The following is a 19,447-nucleotide window of genomic DNA, read 5'->3' as shown; positions in this document are numbered from 1 at the left end:
ACCCTGGTGCAGCTTGGCTCAGAGTAGCTTTGGGCAAAGCTTGTCCAGCAGGGGGAGGAGGTGGGCATATCCTGTTTTGTCTCCCCTCCGCCCATGGCTTTGGGCAGGAGGGAACACTGGACAGGCGGAACCTACATCCCCGGGGCTGAGGCCCCTCCAGATACAGGGAAGAGCAGAGGAGAGTGCAGGCCATACTCAAGCGCATCCTGCCTTCATCTGGAGCTGGGTGGGCTGTACATGGTCTGGGGGGAGCGGCTGCTGGCCGGAGCCCCACGCACAGCTGCCTGGTGACAGCCTCTCCTCCAGGGACAAGAGTGGGCGCAGGGAAGCTTGCATATGGTGGGCCCTTCCTCCATCTGCCTTCTCAAAGCAGCGATGGCCTCCAGCTGGCCACCACGGGCTGCCTTTTGGGAGACAGCTCCTTCCCAGCGGGGACGCCAGGGAGCTGGAGAGAAAGGCCATTTCCCTAATTCAATTAGTCAGGCCCTTGTGTGGGAGAGAGAGAGAGGGTGAGGGAGTGAATGGGCCTTTGATGGGGCTACAGATCCTGCTGCATTTTAATAGGAAGTTGGGGGTGAAGGAGCCAGGCCCTCAAAGGCTATTGTGGGGAGCTTTTGTGTGGCCACTGCCCCTGCTCTCTGAGCTTGTTTTTCGGGGGTGGTGTTTTTGTTTTTGAGATCTGTGGGACCAGAGCTCCAACACTGCCTTCCCGCTGCAGGGGTGGCCTCACCCCCTGCCTTCCCCATTCCCCCCCGGAAAGGGCCTCCATGAGACAGGAGTGGAGCTGTTGCCCCTAAGAATGTGATGGGGAGGGAGCGGGGAGCCGGGTAGCTGAGCCTTATCTGCCTGACCACCCCCTGTGCAGTCCGGAGTGTAAGGCAGAGGTGAAGGGTGAGGGGCAGAGAGGAGAGAAAGCACCCAAGGGGAAGGAAGGAGGAGAAGTGGATTCCGGGAGAGGATGGAGGAAAGGGTCACCCAGGTGCTTTGGCCGCAGTCTCCCTGGGATTTGGCCACGGAGGGGCGGCGGACCCACCTCACTGGGCCCTGACCCAGTGAGGGTTTTTGTTTTTTTTTAATATTTCATATAATAAGTTTATTTTAATAGTGCAAAAAATAATCTGCTTCCAATCAATAAAGGAAGAACTTGCAAAGAATTTTATAAAAATAGCCAATACTTTGAACAAATACAAAAGCAAATGATAGGTAAATATTACAATTATATACTCCAAGCCCAAGGAGCCTGGCCTCTGGACCCCCCTGGCTGGGTCCTCATCCCCTCCCCCTCTCCCCAGCAGGGGGCCCCGGGGACATAACTGAAGTTCCCCAGGCCTCCCTCTCCTTGTCTCCTGTTGTGTAAAATGGGGAGAACAGCAGTCGCCTTGAAGGGTTGTTGTCGGGAAGAGATGGGTTGGTTGACCCCTGGGAGGCACATAGTAAGGGTCCATTGGTTTACTGTACATTTACTACCTTTCTAGGAGGGTCACAGGGTGACTCCAGCTGTGCTCAGCGCACCCTCCCCCTCCCCCGCCCCCATCCCCATCCCCGTTGCGTGAAGAAAGCACACGTGTGCACACACACATATGGCCCTTGTCTTCACCGATAGGAAGGTTGAATCCTCACTGAGGGTCTGAAGAGCAGACCTGGCCTGAGGAGGGGGGGTGAGGGGCGCATCCCTGGTGGAGCCTCTGCCAGCGGCCTCCTGTCCTTCTTTGGATCCCAAACTTGTTGGGGGTGACCCAGACCAAGATGGCGGCCTTGCTCGTCATGTTTCCCAAGGCCTCCCCGTGCCCCTGCCTGGCTCTGGCTCCCCTCTCTCTGCCACTCCTGTAACGAGGGTGAGGTGCACCCCTGGGCCCGCTGGTGCAGCATCTCTGATTTATATTAATAAACCAGTCTGGTGATGGATCCTAGTGATTTGAGTATAAAACGGTTCTCCCAGGGTCCTGAGGCATGTGGTTGTGTGAGCATGTATATGTGTGCACGTGTACAGATGTGGCTCTGTGGAAGCTCTGTATCTGGAGGGGCATTTTATTCCCCATTCCCACCCAGACACACACTTTCTAGACCATAAGTGCCATAGTACAGCTTGCCACTGTGTCTCATGCCTAGAACATCGTGTGGCACCTAGTAGGTACTCAATAAATATTTGTCAATTCAGTGAATGAATGAGTGATGCTCCAGCATTGCCCCCTGAGGCAGCCCTTCCTGAAGGAGGACAGGGCACTGGCAGGAAAGGGCCATGGAGAGGAGTCCCCAGCTTGGAGAGCATGCACTGGAGCAGGGGTGCCCCTTGGAACAGGCCAGAGGACCAGAGCTTCCCCTGGCTGCTCTGAAATGTGGAAGTCCCCCTCTACCCAGTGTCCCACTGCACCCCCCAGGCCAGATCTGGGGAGGGCCTGGCTCAGAGGATGGCATCCTTGCTGCTGCCTCTTCCAGGGCCCAGACGTGCTTCCACTCAGCCCTGTGGGCCCTTGGTGGTCACCTAGCCAGGCTGCGCTGCGGTGTCCCAGTCCCCCAACGCAGCAGTGGCAGAGCCCGGAACCCGTGTCCTCTCAGCCCGTGCGCTTCCTGGTCCCCCATCTCATCATGACAGGACCTGCACCCAAAAGCTCAAAGATGGATTAAGCACCAATGTAGTTTTTTAGAAAGAGATTCTGAGGGAGGCTTCATAGATGGACAGCCCCAGAGTGGGGATGGACTTGGTAACAGTAAGACAAAAAATAAAACAGATGAGCGAACGAGGTCATGGTGCAAATAACTCTCCAAGACACGTCCCGCAGCTTACCCTTGACCCAGGTCCATCCCAGAAGAGGCATTTGGAAATAAGAGTTAACGGATCATAGTGCCTGCTGTTGGCCACTTTTCTGAGTACTTTATGTGGATTAATTCATTAGGTGAATAGCGTTTTTCTCTCCATGTGACTGAGGAGGCCGCTGAGACACAGGATAAGGCATTTGTCTGTAAAGTTACAGAGCTGGGCAGGGGCAGAGCCAGGATTCGAGCGCAGGGAGGATGGCTGTTGACTTTTTGCCCACCTGGGTCTGAGCTGCAGCGTCCCCGTGCCTGGGGTCAAGGGCACCCGGTTCCTCCCAGGGCTCCAGTGTGTGACTTTCCTCCACCCCTCCCGTCTCTCCCCGGCTCAGGGCACCGGCGACTTCTGCGCGGCTCCCGATGCCTTCATCCTCAACATCACGGAGGGCCAGCTCCGCACAGGTAACAAGCTCTCGGGCCTCTGTGGTCAGAGCCACTCAGGATGCTCAGTCCAGGCCCGTGGTCAGCCAGGCTGTGCCTCTACTTACCCCTTTCAGCACGGTAGTCACCCATTGCCTCCCCACCCCTGTACTTCAGGTCCAGCTGGACCACTGGGTCATTTCTTAGAAGTTACCTCCTTGGGGAGCTCGGGTACCGGCTTGGCCGCTGAGGATGGATGAGCACCTGGTCACGTGTGAGCTCCTGCCTGACCCAGTGTCTTTGCCTTGCAGAGGTGACCCGTTACTACCTGTATTGCAGTCAGAGTGCAAGCAGCCCCTTCCAGCAGGTACGGCCCGCCCAGCCCAGCCCTCACCCTGCCCCCAGCCCCCTTGGTGGTCAGCTCTCTCCCTCTGGTCCCCAAGCCCCAGCACTGACCAATAAGGTGGCAGTGGCTGGGTGTTCTTTTCTTCTTTGGGGTCCTCTGCAGGGGACAGTGCTCTCGGTCAGCGTGCATGCCCATCCATCACCCTGGATACTGGTTACCATGCAGAGGCCGTGCAGTAGATCTGGGTTGGGGCCCAAGATTCTGCATTTCTCACAAGCCCCACCCCCGGGCAAGGCTGTCCAAGCAGGACATTTAGAGTAGCAGGAAGCAAGAGAATGGTGCGGCTCTCAAGAAGCCTGAGGGCTGAGGGGAAGACCTCCTGTAAGCAGGAAGCGCCATGATCAGGGAAGCCACTGCAGCTGCACACGGGGGAGGGGAATCAGGCAGCTGCGGGGGTCTCCTGGGAATCGAAGCTCATGCGGGACCTCGGTCTCTCCTGGCCCAGGCACTGACCGTCTTCCAGCGCTCGCTGACCACCATGCACATCCAGGTGACGGGACTGCTGCAGTTTGCTGTCCCGCTCTTCCCCACAGCAGAGGTAAGGTGGCCGGCCACCTCCCACAGGGCCGGGCTTCGGAGACCAGGCTGTGGAAAGAAAGTGTTCCCTCCCGGCAGCCTAGCCGCCTCCTTTGGCTTTAAAGGCTGCGGTTTGCAGTTTTATCCACAAGCCCTCCCCCCAGCGCTCATTCTCTGCCTCTCTGTCTGCCTGCATGTTTGTCTCTTTCTTTCTTCCTGCTTCAGAAAGATCTGCTCAGAATCCAGCTCCTGTTGAATTCATCTGAGTCCAGCCTCCACCAGCTGATGGCCGTGTTGGATTGCCGGGGCCTGCACAAGGTGCCGGGGTGGCCCTGGGGGCGCGGGTGGAAGGCGGGTGATTGCCTGGGCTCCCTTCAGGCCAGGGAATGGGGTAGAAGAGGTGCCTGGTTTCTGGATTCTCTCCAGTAGCTGAGCCGGGGAGCCTCAGTGAAAGGTACCCGGGGGTGCGGGTAGGAGAGTTGGATCCGTTTACCTCTAGAACGCTGGGGAGCCCTGAGCTATATGAGGGTGGCTGTTCCCCATTGCCCAGACTCCCAGCCATCTGGTCCACCTGACCAATTCCTGAATTGCAAGTGGACATCCCATTCTCATTGCCAGGGTCATCTCTAGGAGTTTGGAATATCGGACAATCATGCAGGGAACACACTGGGAGTATGTGAGGCCCTCTCTCCCCCAAAGCAGAAAGCCACTGCATGTCGATGTTTCATATCCCATGTGGAATTCGAGCAAATATTCGTAATAATGTTCACAGATGCGGTTTACTGAGTCCTTTGTTCTGTGTTCAGCCTTGTTCTGTGCAGTTTATATCCAACATGTCATTGAGTCCTCACAGTTTTACTGTGAGATACATGTTATTTTATGGGAAATTTTATAGATAAGCAACATGTGTGTGTGTGTCTATGTATGTGGATGGATAGATATAGATAGATAGATAGACAGATGTATCTATCTACCTACCTAACTATCTATATGTATATCTAAAAAGTAGCTTACTGAAGATCCCAGAGCTATCAATGCAAGGGCTTGGGTTTCTGACCCCAGCAGTCTGACTTCAGAGCTGAGAACATGGGAGTCGCCCCAGTACCCTTCCTGCCCTTCCACATCCAATCCCTCAGCAAGTCCTCACAGCTATACTCTCAAATATATCCTGCTCCGTCTACTTCTCTCTCCCTCCACAGCTCCCGCCTTGGTCCGAGCACCATCCCGCTCCCCTGGGTGACAACCGTGACCTCCTAGCCGGTCCCCACTTTCTCCTGCCCCCTTACCTTTCATATATGGCAGCCAGGCAGCCAAAGCGGTCTTTTAAAAATGAATAGGATCGGGCTTCCCTGGTGGCGCAGTGGTTGAGAGTCCGCCTGCCGATGCAGGGGACACGGGTTCGTGCCCCGGTCCGGGAAGATCCCACATGCCGCGGAGCGGCTGGACCCGTGAGCCATGGCCTCTGACCCTGCGCGTCCGGAGCCTGTGCTCCGTGACGGAAGAGGCCACAACAGTGAGAGGCCCGCGTACCGCAAAAAAAAAAAAAAAAAATGAATAGGATCACATCCCTTCCATCCCCAAACCTGCCCATGTCTTCCCATCACCTTGTGTAAAATTCAAACTCCTCGCCTGTCCTGCGAGGCCCAGCATGACCTGGTGCCATCTCACCTGTCCCCTGCTGGCCTTTTTCCTCTTTCCTGAACACACCAAGCTTGTCTGCTTTGCCTCAGCTGCTCAAGGCACACTCCACTCCTTGCCGTCCTGGCCTCAGATTGAATGCCCCCGTCCCCTGGCTCCCCTACCCTGCAAGCTCATCTGCCCTGTTCAGAGCCCAGCACACAGTAGGTATTCAGCAAAGGCTTGTAGAGAGAACCCGAGATGCCCCATTGTGTCGGGGTCCCGAGCGTGGACCCTGAGTGGCTGTTCAAGGTGCTTGGGATGGGGGAGGGGCAGAGATCCCGAATCCAGGCTGGGGGCGAGGGGCTTTCAGAGACCAGCTCAAACCCCGGGCTGTGTCCCACTCCCCCTCCAACTGTGTGTCCCTCTTCCTCTGCCAGGACTACCTGGACGCCCTCACTGGCATCTGCTACGACGGCCTCGAGGGTCTGCTGTACCTCGGCCTCTTCTCCCTCCTGGCTGCCCTCGCCTTCTCCACCATGATCTGCATGGGGCCAGGGGCCTGGAAGCACTTTGCCACCAGGTGGGCTGCCTGGGCGGCTTCCTGGGGGAGGAGGCAGGAGGCTCAGCTCTGTGACTGAACCGAGAGCTGATAACCTGGGATGGAGAAGGGCAGCAGGGGGACCAGGCATTCAGCCCCAACAGGCCAGCTGGATTTCTGCCCAAGCGTCCCTGAAAGTCCAGACAGAACCCCAAAAGGAGGTTGGAGGGGGCCAGGGCAGGAGCAGGGCCAAGGATGGTGACAGCGTCATGCCACAGCCCGGCATCCTTTGCTTATCCCCTCTTCCTCTGCAGGACTTTGAGGTGTGATGCTGCTGCTGGGAGGGGTGCCTCAGAATACCAGAAGGACATATTGTAGCACCAGGGCACCTATAGTCTCATTGAGGAGATAGACAGAGACAAGATGGTATTTCAGTGTCTTCAGAGTAGACCAGAAAAGGAAGCAGGGTGGGGGGGGTCCGTGTGCCTGTGGTCAGCATGGTGGACTGCCTGGAGGAGGTGGATGTGCAGTTGGGAATGGAGCAGAGTAATATCAAAGAACCTCAAGGAAACACCTGTGGCCAGAGGGAGAGTCCTGGGAGGAAAGATAGGGAAGCAGGCCGGGGCCGCACTGCCTGGAGCCTCCCTCGCCCCTCACAGCTGGCCATATCCTACGTGTCATTCTAGGGACAGAGACTACGACGACATCGACGATGACCCCTTCAACCCCCAGGCCCGGCGCATCGCTGCCCACAACCCCCCTCGCGGGCAGCTTCGCAGCTTCTGCAGCTACAGCAGCGGCCTGGGCAGCCAGACCAGCCTGCAGCCCCCAGCCCAGACTATCTCCAATGCCCCCGTCTCGGAGTACATGTACGGCAGGGCTCCCAGGGCTTCCCCAGTACCTCCCCCGACACATCGGGCTGGATCTGCGGGCAGCACGTTTGGGTCCAGAGAGCCGGGTGGGGAGGAGGCATCCGAGGCCAGCGCGGTCCCCTCACTGCAGCCAGGATGCCAGGTGGGAAGGCCCCCGGGGAGCATCTAGTGCTGGAGGAAGAGCCCCTGCAGGTGTCAGGTCTTTTGCCTCAAGCTTGCAGGGCAGGTTGAAGGCCCGAGAAGCTGCATTTCTCCAGGCCACACTGCTCCCGGCGCCATCACCCCATCTGCTCCTCCCCAGGCCTCCCTATCTTCCTGCCCTCACTCCCCCCCGTCTATCCGTGGTCCTTTTCCATCTCCCATCTGCACACCCCCGGGACCCTCCTGTAGAAATCTGAGCAGACACCCCCCCACCCGGCCTCCCCAGCCTGAGCACTCCCTGCTCCTTTCGGCCCTGCAGGAACCAAGCTGTGCTCTTCAGTGGGAACCCACGCTACGAGAATGTGCCGCTCATTGGAAGAGGCTCCCCTCCGCCCACGGTAACCTGGTCTCCCTGGGCAAAGGCACTGCCCTTGTGGGGAGGGGGGAATAATTGAAGAGAAAACCTGCGGACCCAGTGACTCCCCGCCACAGAGGTAGAAAAGAATGAAACAGTTTTGTTACCAGATAAGCATTAAACCAGACTGCCATGCACATCGCAGGCTATCTGCTAAGGGGATTGTAAATCCTACACAGCCAGGCAGATAGATGCACCGCATTCCATACCTGTCCTCAAGATAAGTGATTCCTGTCCGCCAGCAAGAGGACTCGGCAGCACCATTTGTCACACTGGTTCATCCTAAATCCACCTGGTAATTGTGTGGCCATCAGGGCTCACTAAGTGCCGGGGAGATGGGGGACAGTCTCCCTGATGCTACCATTTCAGAGATGGCTCCCAGCCCCAGAAGAAAACGTTCCTGGATTGTAAAACTGCTGAGAGCCTTCGTTGGCCTTTAAAAAGGTTTACACACCTCTCAAAGGGACAGAGGAGTAATTTATGATGATCAGCTTTCTAAAGGAAATGCTGCTCAAAGAAGCATTTCTTTCCCTTTTTGCACCAGGGAAATTTTTTCTTTTTGGATTTACGTTTACCTTGACACCCTAGGCTAGAGGGTCAGGGGCCCCTGTGGTGGCAGGTCTGGAAGGGCTAATACCAGACCTGCCTGCTCCAAACCCACCCCCACCCCCGCCGCAGCTCCTGACGTCCCCAGGCTGTGCCCAAGTGGGGTCCGCACTTCCCACCCACCCTCCACCCCGGCCAGGGGACCTAGACGCAACATTAGGGTGTGAGGGGTGTGCCAGCTGTCTGCCCCTGGAGAAGTATGAGGGTCACCTCATACTACTGGCTGAGACAGAGCTGCGAATAGAGACAGCTGAGGTTCAGAAACACAGACTCAACTCTTTCACTGCCGCAGCCCAGGTTGCATCCCTGGTCAGGGAACTAAGATCCTGCAAGCATCGTGGCATGGCCAAAAGAGAAAAAAAAAAAAACAGACTCCAGTACCAAATGCCTGGGTTCCAATGCCAGCTCATTGCTTATGACCTCTGTGGCCTTGGGAGAGTACGTTACCTTTCTGTGCCTCAGTGTCCCCATCTGTAGAATGGGGATGTAATCACACACCACATAGGTGGTCGGAGCATTGGAGAAACTGCTCCTTACAAAAGCATGTTTGTGTGACGCAGTAAGTGCTGTAAGACTGAGCCACCCATTTATCTTACCCCCTCCTTCTGCTGTCACTCAAGCTTCCTCCCACCCCACCTCCTCCACGGAGGCGTGGCCTATGTAAGAAAGAGGGGGCTCTAAGACCAGGTTGAAGTCTGCATTCTTGAGCCAGGGGTCTGTCTGGGAAGGAGCCCCTGCCTTCACTGGGCTGGGCAAGGTGTTTCACCTGCCCCATCCAGGTAGTTTGGAAGGAGCCATCTAGTTGGTGAAATAGGAGTCCTGGAGCCCCAAGGACGGGGGACTAATGAAATAGACCTTGGCCCTGAGAACCGCAATGTTCACGTGCACTCAGGGAATCCAGCGAGTGTGCCTGGGGAAAACCACAGTGCCGGACCCCGGAAAGAGAGATGGGGACCCAGGCCCATCTTCAGGACATGGATAGCCTGCAGGGGCGGCGGGGGGGGGGGGGGGAGGGGAGAGACTCAGAAAGCTGTTGTAATAAGTGCCATACGGTGCTTTAGGACCTAGAGGGAGGAACTGCTCCTTCGGGGTCTAAGGAGGTGACATTTGAGCCTTACCTTGGAGCACTGGGTCTCACCCAGGAGGGAGCTTGCTCCCCCGGGGGACATTTGGCCACGTCTTGAGGCATCTTTGGTTGCCACACCTGGGGGCGTCGCTGGTACTGGCACCTAGTGGGTGGAGGCCAGGGGCGCTGCTGAGGACAAGGCACCGCCCACCACGCAGGATGTCCGGCCCCAAATGTGTGCAGTGTCACGCCCAGACCGACCCTCTGGCTCTCCCCACCTTGCTGCTTTTTGCCCAGAGCGCCTCCCTGCTGTCCTTTTACAAACAGCACTAGACCCAGGCCTTACTCGCTCCCTGGGGGCCTGAGGCAGGGAGAGCGGCTGGTCAAAGACTGCTTCCAGAGTTGGCACCTTTGAAATCCCAAGCTGGCTTCTCTCTAAACCAGAAGCCTCTGGGGTTCCTTTTTCCCTCCTGCTAGCTGCTGTGGCCCCAGGAATGCAGATTGATTTTAATATTAATCTCAGTACAACATAATTAGGGGAGATCCGCTGCTGTGAAAAATAAATTACTCGAGGCACTGGGATGCCAAATAAAAATGAATTTCGGATTACCTTCTGTTCTGAAAGATCCAGGCCACTCTCCCTGACATTAGCAGAGATAATCAAGAACTGACCTTATTTGCAAGGACAAGGACGAACTAAACCTTCCCCCGCTATAATTGAGACCAGCCCAGAAACTCCAGTTGCTTTGGCAGAGTTGACTGCCCTGCCCTACCCAGCTCAACCTGCCCCAGAGATGACCCCCCTCCCCTCTTAACATGCAAGAGGCATGAAGAGACGGCTGAGCCTGCTGACCAAGGAAGCCACAGCGTGGAGGATACGGACATGAGCCCAATAAAGAGGACACAGCTGACCGCTCCCCACTCTCCCCCTGCACCTGCTCTAAATATTATTCATCGGTACCCAGTGCATTTGGTGTACGGAAAATCCCTCCCCCTGCCAGCTCCATCTCTGGGACACTGGGGATTTCACTAAGGTGGGTGATATCAAGCCAGGCCATCGGAACCTACAGCCTCTTCCCTCGGCTAGAAATGTGTTTTCCCTTAGCTCTGCTTTCTAGGAATCACCTCCTGTCTTTCCAGGCACCGTATCCTGGGCCCGATGGACAAAAATGACCCAGGCACTTGTTTAAAAATACCAGTCCAGGGACTTCACTGAAGACGTAGCCCGGGTGAACCTCGTCATCAAGCAAGTTTGGAAAATACTGCTTCAAGGAGGAGGGTCTCACTCTTGAACATCCATCACCTGGGGGACTCATTGCAACACAGGCCGCTGGGCCCACCCTGCTTCTGATTCAGAATATCTGGGGTGGGGCTCGGGGATTTGCATTTCTAACCTGTTCCCAGGTAAAGCCTGAAGCCTGCTCAGGGGCAGGCTTCCTCACTCGGCGTACCAACACTTTGAGCCAGAGCGTTGTGTGTCACGGGAGCCGTCCTGTGCACTGTCAGAGGTTTAGCTGCATCCCTGGCCTCCACCCACGCGATGCCAGTAGCATCCCCACTCCGTAGCCCCCAGCCATGACAACTGAAAACGCCTCCAGACATTACCAGATGTCCCTGGGCAGGGGCAAAATTGCCCCTGGTTGAGACCCACTGGCTTAAGGGGTCTCAGGCCCCTACTCCCTGCCCCCCAGCAGGAAGCCTTCGTCCATCTCTGGTGTGAACGGCCTAGACCTGGACCCCAGAAACATCCCTGGCACTAGGAGACAGTCAGGGTCCTATGGACCATTGCTACTTGGAGTTAGCTGCCCAGCAGCACCTGGAGCTTGTTAGAAATGCAGAATCTCAGGTCCTACGTGTGATGTGAGATGTGCTAACCTAAGAAGCCGCATCTCCACTTCCGAGCAGAGGCCGGCTAACATCTGTGAATGAATGCTTAAACTTTGTGTTTCTCCGACTTGGCTGCACTTGGAAGAACTTACAGAAAAATATTAGTGGCATTTTATTTTATTTTTTTCTGTAAGATAATTATAGTCTTATTTTTCTCACATCAAAAGGAGAAAACAACTTATCTCTCCTGTCCTAACCCTTAATGAGCAATTTGCCAGCGAATTTAAATGAATTTATCTTGTAATATAATCACCATGACGATCTTAGATCATTCCGGTAGTGTCAAGCTTGTTCTACGAACTAGGACACTGAGTCTAAGAGGATTAATGTGAATTGCTAAGAGCTACACAGCTAGTAATAATGATGATAATAAGCAATAATAGTGATAACATTTATTGAGTACCTACTATTAAGCTGATTCAGACATAGTCACTTTTGTGGGTTTTTTTGCGGTACGCGGGCCTTTCACTGTCGTGGCCTCTCCCGTTGCGGAGCACAGGCTCCGGACGCGCAGGCTCAGCGGCCATAGCTCACGGGCCCAGCTGCTCCGCGGCATGTGGGATCTTCCCGGACCGGGGCACAAACCCGCGTCCCCTGCATCGGCAGGCGGACTCCCAACCACTGCGCCACCAGGGAGGCCCCGAGTCACTTTTATCTAGTAGTAGCAAATACTGAGCTGCTTGATTTGCTCTCCACCTCCTCACTTTTCTTAGGCAGGGTCCCAGGACCGAGGAGATATGTACCCACCTGCATGCAGGTGTAGCCCACAGCATGACTCTCCCAGCTTTGTGGAGGGATTTGCTTTTGCACTGCTCGATGCCCGTTGGTCAGGGAGGAGCCTCATGGGTCACTGGCCAGTGCTGCTGGTGGCGCTTTAAAAGGCTTAATTTTATGTTATGTGTGTTTTATCACATAAAAAAAAAAGATACTGGTGGGTGTGGCCTAGGTTTCAGGATGCTTTTAGACCCACCCCGCCCCCGCAGTGTCTCTGATACACAGCCAGGTTTGAGAACCCCCGTGTCAGGGGTCTTGCCTGCTTTATATCACTCCATCCTTTCAGCAGAAGAGCTGAGTGTTCTTAGGGCCATCGTGCAGGTGGGGAAACGGAGGCTTGGAGCGACTGGAGAACCTCCGCCGAGGTCATGGGATGAGTGAGGTGCACAGCTGGGATTTGAACCTGGCTCTCTGAGTCGGTGGGCCTGTGCCCCCGGCCTGCTCACTAGGCGGGCCCCTAAGCACACTGCTGCATTAGGGTGGCTGGTCGGTGTGTGCATCTTGAGTTTGAGGCTGGGACCCAGACGTCCTGGCGGCCCCAGGGTTGGAAACATCAGCAGACGCAAAGCCTGCCCAGGCCACTCGACGATCCTCTGATAATCCCCACGAGGCCTTGACATTGAAACTTGGCGCCCGGCCACTGTGGCTGGCCCAGCTCGCACTTCCTCAGAAGTTCCAGCATTTTTGCTAGTGCGGTGTCTGGTTTAACGGGTGATGTGTGACCCTGTTCTGACTGTCCCCTCCCCTCTCTCCCACAGTACTCTCCGAGCATGAGGGCCACCTACCTGTCCGTGGCAGATGAACACCTGAGGCACTATGGGAATGAGTTTCCAGCCTAACACGCTTTCGGGAGTTCCTGCCTCCTTGATCCATTTTGGTTTTTAACTAAGGCAAATGCAAGCGTGTTTCTTTCATAGAAACCAAAGGCATCTAGAGACTGTGCGTGGACCTGCAGGATTGGAAGGCTCCTGCTGGCGCAAGGGAGGGGCTGAGATTCAGAGAGAATCGGCCTGGGGTTGGCTGAGATTCCCACGCAGACAGAAGACCCATGACTCGGACCAGCCTCTCCCTCCCTTGACCTCCTCTCCACACCGGAAATGCCCTCCAGGGGCTTGGCCGTCCCTAAGCTGGGAGCCTGGTTCAGTTTGCGCCTGCGTCCCACCCTCGCCAGGTGGTGAATGACAGTGAGGGGGACCGGGTCAGGCTTGAGGGTCCCCTTGCCTGGACTGTGCCTCCTCCTGGCTGCTCGGATGGGTGCCATCTCCCCACAGGTAAAGGTGGAAGGGCGGGTCAGGAGATGACATCCCTGATGAGACCAGACACTGTCCAAATCCGTCTCCCGGGGCCAGGTGGACTCTTCCTGTACCACCAGGGGAAGGCACTGGCAGGCTCTGCATAGGAGGCTGGGGGACCAGAGCCTCGTGCCTGCTGGGCTTCCAGGTGGCAGGGGTGGGCCTGTCTTTCTGCAACGCTCTGTCGCCCCACCTCCGTTCCAGAATCGCTGTGAGTTTGCTCACTGCGGATAGGGACAGTCTCAGGTATTCACAGACACTTGGAAAGCAGTTCTCTTTTTTGCCAGTGTTTTAAAGAGTTTTGATTATCCAAAGAATTGAAACTCACAGCACAGCCGGTTTTTACTATAGATGTGGGGTTCATCCCTCCCACCTGATTTGTCTACCAAAATAAAGATCAGTGAGACATCCTGTCCCAAGATGCTGATTGATGGCGTTGTGGGTTCATCCCACCCCGAGGGAGGCATTTTGAGAGAACAAAGTCTCTAAGAGGCAAGTCTGAACATGAACAGAGTCTGGTCCAGGAGACTGGCTCAATGCCCAGGTCAGCTCTCCCCGCCCCCACCCCCCGCTTTTGTCTTCAGGAAAGTTTGTCATAAAAGGTTTTAGCAGAATGGGCTGACTGTGTCTTGATGTGAAGACAGGTGTCTTCCCTACCTCTCCCACCATCCCGTCCCCACCCCATTTTCCCCCAGCCCCTGACCTACACCTGCTGGGTGAGAAGAAGCTTGTGGGCCAGGAGAAAATAATGACCCACCATCCTTCCCGCTGAGGATCCAGGGTTAGGGTCTTTGGTGCTTCCAACCTCCTGCCGCCAAAGAGTGCACGGCCCGGGAGCCTCCGCAGCCCAGCACACCGCAGCAGGGGCGCAGGGTAGTATGGCTGTGGACAGGGGCTCCATTTCCATTTTGGAAGCGCCACCTCCTGGTCAGAACACTGTCAGCAGAGTGGTTCTCAGCCCCCAGCCAAGCCCCCACGACAGCGGGGCCACGGGGCCTCTGGGACTCTGTCTCCCCCATTCACCTGTACATACGTGCACCGTGAAGCCACCTTCGTGAGGCCCGTCACGTGCAGACAGGACTTGGCGACATCAAGGTGGTGCTTCTTAACACTCGTTGGCGACTAGAGTTGTTTTTAATGCATGTAAACTAAACTAGAATCCCTTGGGCGGTTCCTGAAGGGGCCATGTGGGCACACCTCTGCTTGATACATGTGTGCCCTCACCTGGGGAAGAAATAAACCACTGGTACTAAAATGCACACCGTGTCCAGCTTCCTCAACTTTGGGAATGACGAGGGTACCTAACAGCGCCTTCTGGCTGGGTTATGCGCGGGGAGTGTCCCAGAGGGGGTCTCAGTATCAAGGATTGAAAGACAGGGCTATTGAATGAATGTCCCAGGGGCTCTCCGGCGGCGGTGACCTTGCTGCTCTTCAGGACCAAGGACAGGCCTTCCTGCTCGAGTCTCCAAAGTTCCCTTTAAAGGTCATTGCTTCTAAGGTTGCCGATAACGAGTGGCGTTTATTGAGTATCTCCAGTGTACCAAGGACTGTCCCAAGTATTCACATTAATTGTTAAACCTCATAATAACCTTATGAGGTCGTTTTGTAAATAAAAGAACAGAGGTGCAGAGAGAGAGTAAGGACTTAGTTGGAGCTGAGACAGGCTGGGACCTGGGGCCCTTTGCTGCAGTGCTTACACCTGAACACATGTCTCCTCAAGCAACAAAATACAAAGAAACTATAAGGGACTAAAAATAACTGCATGCCTGTGCAGTTGGGGCAAACTCTGGACAAAAAGACCCCCAAAAACCCAACCGCCACTTCTGAAGAGCTGGGAGCAAAAACGGTGTCAGGAGCAAAAGCAGGGCACTGCGCATGCCCCCTGCGCACAGCACCACCGGTGGGGTGGGCAGACCACCTAAGCCACCCTTCCAGCTGGACCCCCGGACACACCCCCACCCTCACCCCATGTAAGGAACCAGCTCGGCTCCCCCCTTTTCGGGGAGCAAGCAAGGGAACCTGTTACTTGTTTTTTCTCTCTCTCCTGCTGCAGCAGGGGCCCCAATAAAGCCTGGCCTGAATTTCTTGTCTGACCTCTAATCAATTTCTATTGGTCGGGTAAGTCCAAGAACCCTGGTCGAGAACAGAGTGTCAGGGCCGGGAGTGTGTAACCCAGAGCCCCGGCTGGGCACCTCTGTGCCATTACATGGGCTTGGGGCGGGTGTCGTGTGGCGGGCCACCTCTCCCAGCTTTGCAGTGGGTCCTTGCTGCATTCTCTTCGTAAACTCTTCACCTCCACGGGGTGCTGCTCTGGGCCTGGGATGCGCGGCACCTTTCCAGCTTTCTTTGCAGCATCTCATTTGTCCACTGAACACCCGGGCCAGCCGGGGAGGGCTGGGCAGGCCGACCCCAGCTCCCCGCCCACGGTCCTCAGCTACTGTTGACTTCCACGCAGCAGCTGTGCTCCCAGAATCGACTGCATTTCAAGCCTTTGCCGGGAACAGGCGTGTGTTTGAGGCTGTCGTTCACACTTATCCCTATGGAACGGCAGACGGAGTGGTCCCTTGTGCACTGTTGGCAGGAATGTGGAATGGTACAGCTGCTGTGGATAACAGTATGAAGGTTCTTCAGAAAAATTGAAACTTGGGACTTCGCTGATGGCGCAGTTGTTAAGAATCCGCCTGCCAAGGCAGGGGACACGGGCTCAAGCCCTGGTCTGGGAAGATCCCACATGCCGCGGAGCAGCAGCTAAGCCCCGTGCGCCACCACTACTGAGCCTGCGCTCTAGAGCCCGCGAGCCACAACTACTGAGCCCACGCACCTAGAGCCCGTGCTCTGCAACAAGAGAAGCCACCGCAATGAGAAGCCCGCGCACCGCAACGAAGAGTAGCCCCGCTCGCCACAACTAGAGAAAGCCCGCACGCAGCAGCAATGAGGACCCAACGCAGCCAAAAATATAAATAATATATTTTTAAAAATTAAAAATAGATAAATTCTATTAAGTAAATAGAATTACCATATGATCCAGCAATTCCATTTCCCAAAAGAATTGAAAGCATGGTCTCAATATTTGTACCCTCATGTTCATAGCACCATTAGTCATAATAGTAAAAAGTGGAAGCAACCTTAGGGTCATCAATAGACGAATGGGTAAACAAAATGTGCTCTATCCATACAACGGAATATCACTCAGTCTCAAAAAGGAAGGAAATCCTGACACTTGCTACAACATGAATGAACCTTGAAGACATTAAGCCCAACTGAAATAAAGGAACAAATACTGTGTGATTCCACTTAGACCAGTCGAAATCATAGAGACAGAAAGTAGGATTGTGCTTGCCTGGGGCTGGAGGGGGGCCGTGGGGTCTTATTGTTTAACGGGAATAGAGTCTCAGATTTGCCTGATGAAAACAGCTCTGGAGATGGATGGTGGTGACAGGTGCATAACAGTATGAATGTACTTAATAACACTGAACTGTGCACTTAAAAATGGCTACGGTGGTAGATTTTATGTGTACTTGACCACAATAAAAACTTGGAAAAAGAGGTTGGGGGGACAGCAGTGCAGTGGATTGCGGACTGGCCTTGGGGATGTCCAGGGCCAGGGGCCGCTCTCAGCAAAGAATTTCAGTTGCCAATTCTGCTGTGATTGAGCAGAGATCTGAGAGACCCTGCATTTTTTAAACTGGATCCTTGTGCCTACTTCTAATTATATGCTCTATTGCTGGCTTCCCAGGGTGGCTGAGACGGGCTTGCACGTGGGTGCCACCTGTCTTCCCAGTGAACACAGCGGCGTGTTGGTGGTTGGCAGCATGCAGGCTTTCTGCGTGGGGGTGAGGGGGGTGCGGATCGGGAGCCTGTAATAAATCATTGCAATAATAGGAGAAAGGAGGGGGCAGTTTTCCTTTCAACTTTTCCCATTTCCCCCTTTTCTACCTCTGCCTCACTTCCCTGCCCGGGGCATAACGTGTGTGTGTGTAGGGAGCCTCAGCTTCCCAAAGCTGGGGGTGGGGTGAGGAGGGCACCTGCGACCACAGTCCCAACCAGCCAGGGCTCCAGGGTGGAGCCAATCTTCTTGACGTTTTGTCCGGGTCTGATTCACATCTGACCACACAAAGCCGGTTCAGTGGGGCTTTCAGATGCTCCTGCACCCAGCCCCCATCACCCCCCTCGGCATCCACCCTGAGGGACTCCTTGACTCAGAGAAACTGGTGGCGGGAGTCGGGGGGGGGGCGGTTGATGTCAGCAGTCACTTATGGGCTCGCCTTTGGTTAGTGCGGTTGGGCAAAGTGCCGTCTCAATGGCAATTTTGTTGCGCCTGCCCGCTAGTGGTGAAAGCACGTGTATGGAGGAGCTGGGGAGCCTGAGGGAGGGAATGTTTGCTCTTCTTCCTGTACTTTCACAAAACCCCCGGGGAGCTGGCCAGGCGCCTTAGACTGCCTCTCGGATCTCCCACAAACTGGCCCCAGCTGACCTTTGCAAATTCATCTCTCATTGTCCCCCTGCAGGGACTCCAGCCCCCCAAATGCCTTTCTTTCATGACAACGGCCCCTCCTTTGCTCACACTAGCCCCGCTCTCCCCCCAATCTGGAATCCTCTCCCCACTCTTTCCCCCCTGCGGCTCATAACTGTTTTTCAAGGCTTGGTTCCAACCTCAAATGCCACTTCTTGGATGACACATGGTCCGCCCCACTCCAAATCTCCAGCGCCCATCCCTGAACTCCGATTAGATTCTTTGCCGTCAGAGGTACAGAGCTGGCCTCCCTTCAGATGCCGGCTCTGCGGTCAGCTCCAGCCTGGGCACCCTGCCGCGTCAGCTCAGCTGGCCCTCCCAATTATCCTAAGTACTGCCACTGTCCCCTCCCTTTGCCAACGAGGATGGCTGAATCCGAAAAGGAAAGCAACTAGCCCAAGGTCATGCGATTAGTAAATGACCAAACTGGGATTTAAACCCATGTTTTCTAGCCCCAAATCCCCTTCTTTTCGTTTACATTATTTCCCCTCATTGCCTTAACCCATGAGAAATTCATTTTATTCGTTCATTCATCCATTCAATAAACAGTACATGTTTACAACGTGGCAACCAAGAGCTAAGCTGTGGAAACACCCAGTCCCTACTTTCCAGGAGTTTCCATTCTGGTGCTGTAGTCAGACTTAAGATTATTATACAATGTGCAGGGAATATGGTAGCAGAAAGGAGGCTGGGGATTATAATTCCCATTTAGCAGACGAGGAGCTGAAGGAAGGGGTGGTAAAACGACCCGCCGGATTACAAGCAAATAAATAGCAGAGCCCCAACCAGGGCGCAGGACCAGGAGGCGCGCTGAGAGCAATTTGCATTTTCTCAGGATCTTGCCAAATGCATATTTGTAGACTCGGATAAGCGCCTTGGCAAAGACTCTACACGCGTTTATCATTACCGGTGCTTGACTAACTTGGGAGAGACCGCTTGGCGCTTCCAACATAGCGGGATGGTGGTGGTGGTGGGGGGGTCACGTGCTCCGGCTCTCCTTCCGCGCAGCGCTGCGCAGCACCGCCCCGCGCCCGGGGCCAGCCAGGGTTGCTAGGCAACGGGTAAACTCCAAGGCTCCGAGCCGTTTGAGAAGCCGGGAAGCCGGCACCGCCGCTCGGGTGCTTCCCCAGCGGCCCAGAGGCAACAGGAACGGACCGAGGGTAAGGGCGAGTGCGGGGAGGACGTCCGCGGCTGAACAGGAGAGTGGAGAGTGAATCGGGGGGAGCCCCCAAGTGTGAGAACCACCGCTAGTGCAAGAAACTCCTCGTGGGGCGTCCTTCGGGGCTAGCTCTGCCGGAAGGTGGATTCCTGGACTAGCGCTCCTAGGGTCCCCCGCCCCATCAGTCCTCGCTGCCCTCGATGCTTCCCGAGTCACGGGACCCAGCAAGTTCTAAACACCCTGCCTCCTGCACCCCTAGCTGCCAGTCGGGTCCTGATGTGATCGGTCTCCTGGAGGGGACGGGAGACCTCTGAAGGGTTTACAGCTGAATGGATAGAATATACAGCCTGGGGCTGGGGTGCCGGGAGGCTAAGCCCGTGAAGAGGAGAGCTTTCTGATAAGAACGGAGGGCAGGGAATTACAGTGACTGAGCCCCTACTAGGGGACAGGCCCTCTGCATCAATTTATTCC

General features: G+C 55.4%; 1 protein-coding gene and 1 non-coding gene across 2 annotated transcripts in view; one reads left to right on the top strand and one right to left on the bottom strand.

Annotated features, from left to right (window-relative positions):
* The window catches only part of TTYH2 (tweety family member 2), a 39,675-nt gene extending 25,157 nt beyond the window's left edge, over positions 1-14,518 (top strand). Inside the window, exons 7-14 of the mRNA XM_022589732.3 lie at positions 3,144-3,213; positions 3,483-3,538; positions 4,023-4,115; positions 4,319-4,411; positions 6,151-6,293; positions 6,938-7,120; positions 7,584-7,662; positions 12,771-14,518. Coding sequence (XP_022445440.2) covers positions 3,144-3,213; positions 3,483-3,538; positions 4,023-4,115; positions 4,319-4,411; positions 6,151-6,293; positions 6,938-7,120; positions 7,584-7,662; positions 12,771-12,851 — 798 coding nt within the window. The 3' untranslated portion in view covers positions 12,852-14,518. The remainder of the gene's footprint in view (positions 1-3,143; positions 3,214-3,482; positions 3,539-4,022; positions 4,116-4,318; positions 4,412-6,150; positions 6,294-6,937; positions 7,121-7,583; positions 7,663-12,770) is intronic.
* Positions 11,974-12,101, bottom strand: LOC115803081 (small nucleolar RNA SNORA35). The gene has a single exon (XR_004023705.1). It is a non-coding gene; the product is annotated as a small nucleolar RNA SNORA35 (small nucleolar RNA).
* Positions 14,519-19,447: the final 4,929 nt, after the last annotated feature.

Source organism: Delphinapterus leucas, chromosome 19 (genome assembly GCF_059928025.1).
Source record: "Delphinapterus leucas isolate spDelLeu-1000000601 "Yukka" chromosome 19, BTC_Dleu_Yukka2, whole genome shotgun sequence".
Classification (NCBI taxonomy): domain Eukaryota; kingdom Metazoa; phylum Chordata; class Mammalia; order Artiodactyla; family Monodontidae; genus Delphinapterus; species Delphinapterus leucas.
The sequence above is the reverse complement of the archived record's forward strand: the minus strand, read 5'-3'. Positions and strand labels throughout refer to the sequence as shown.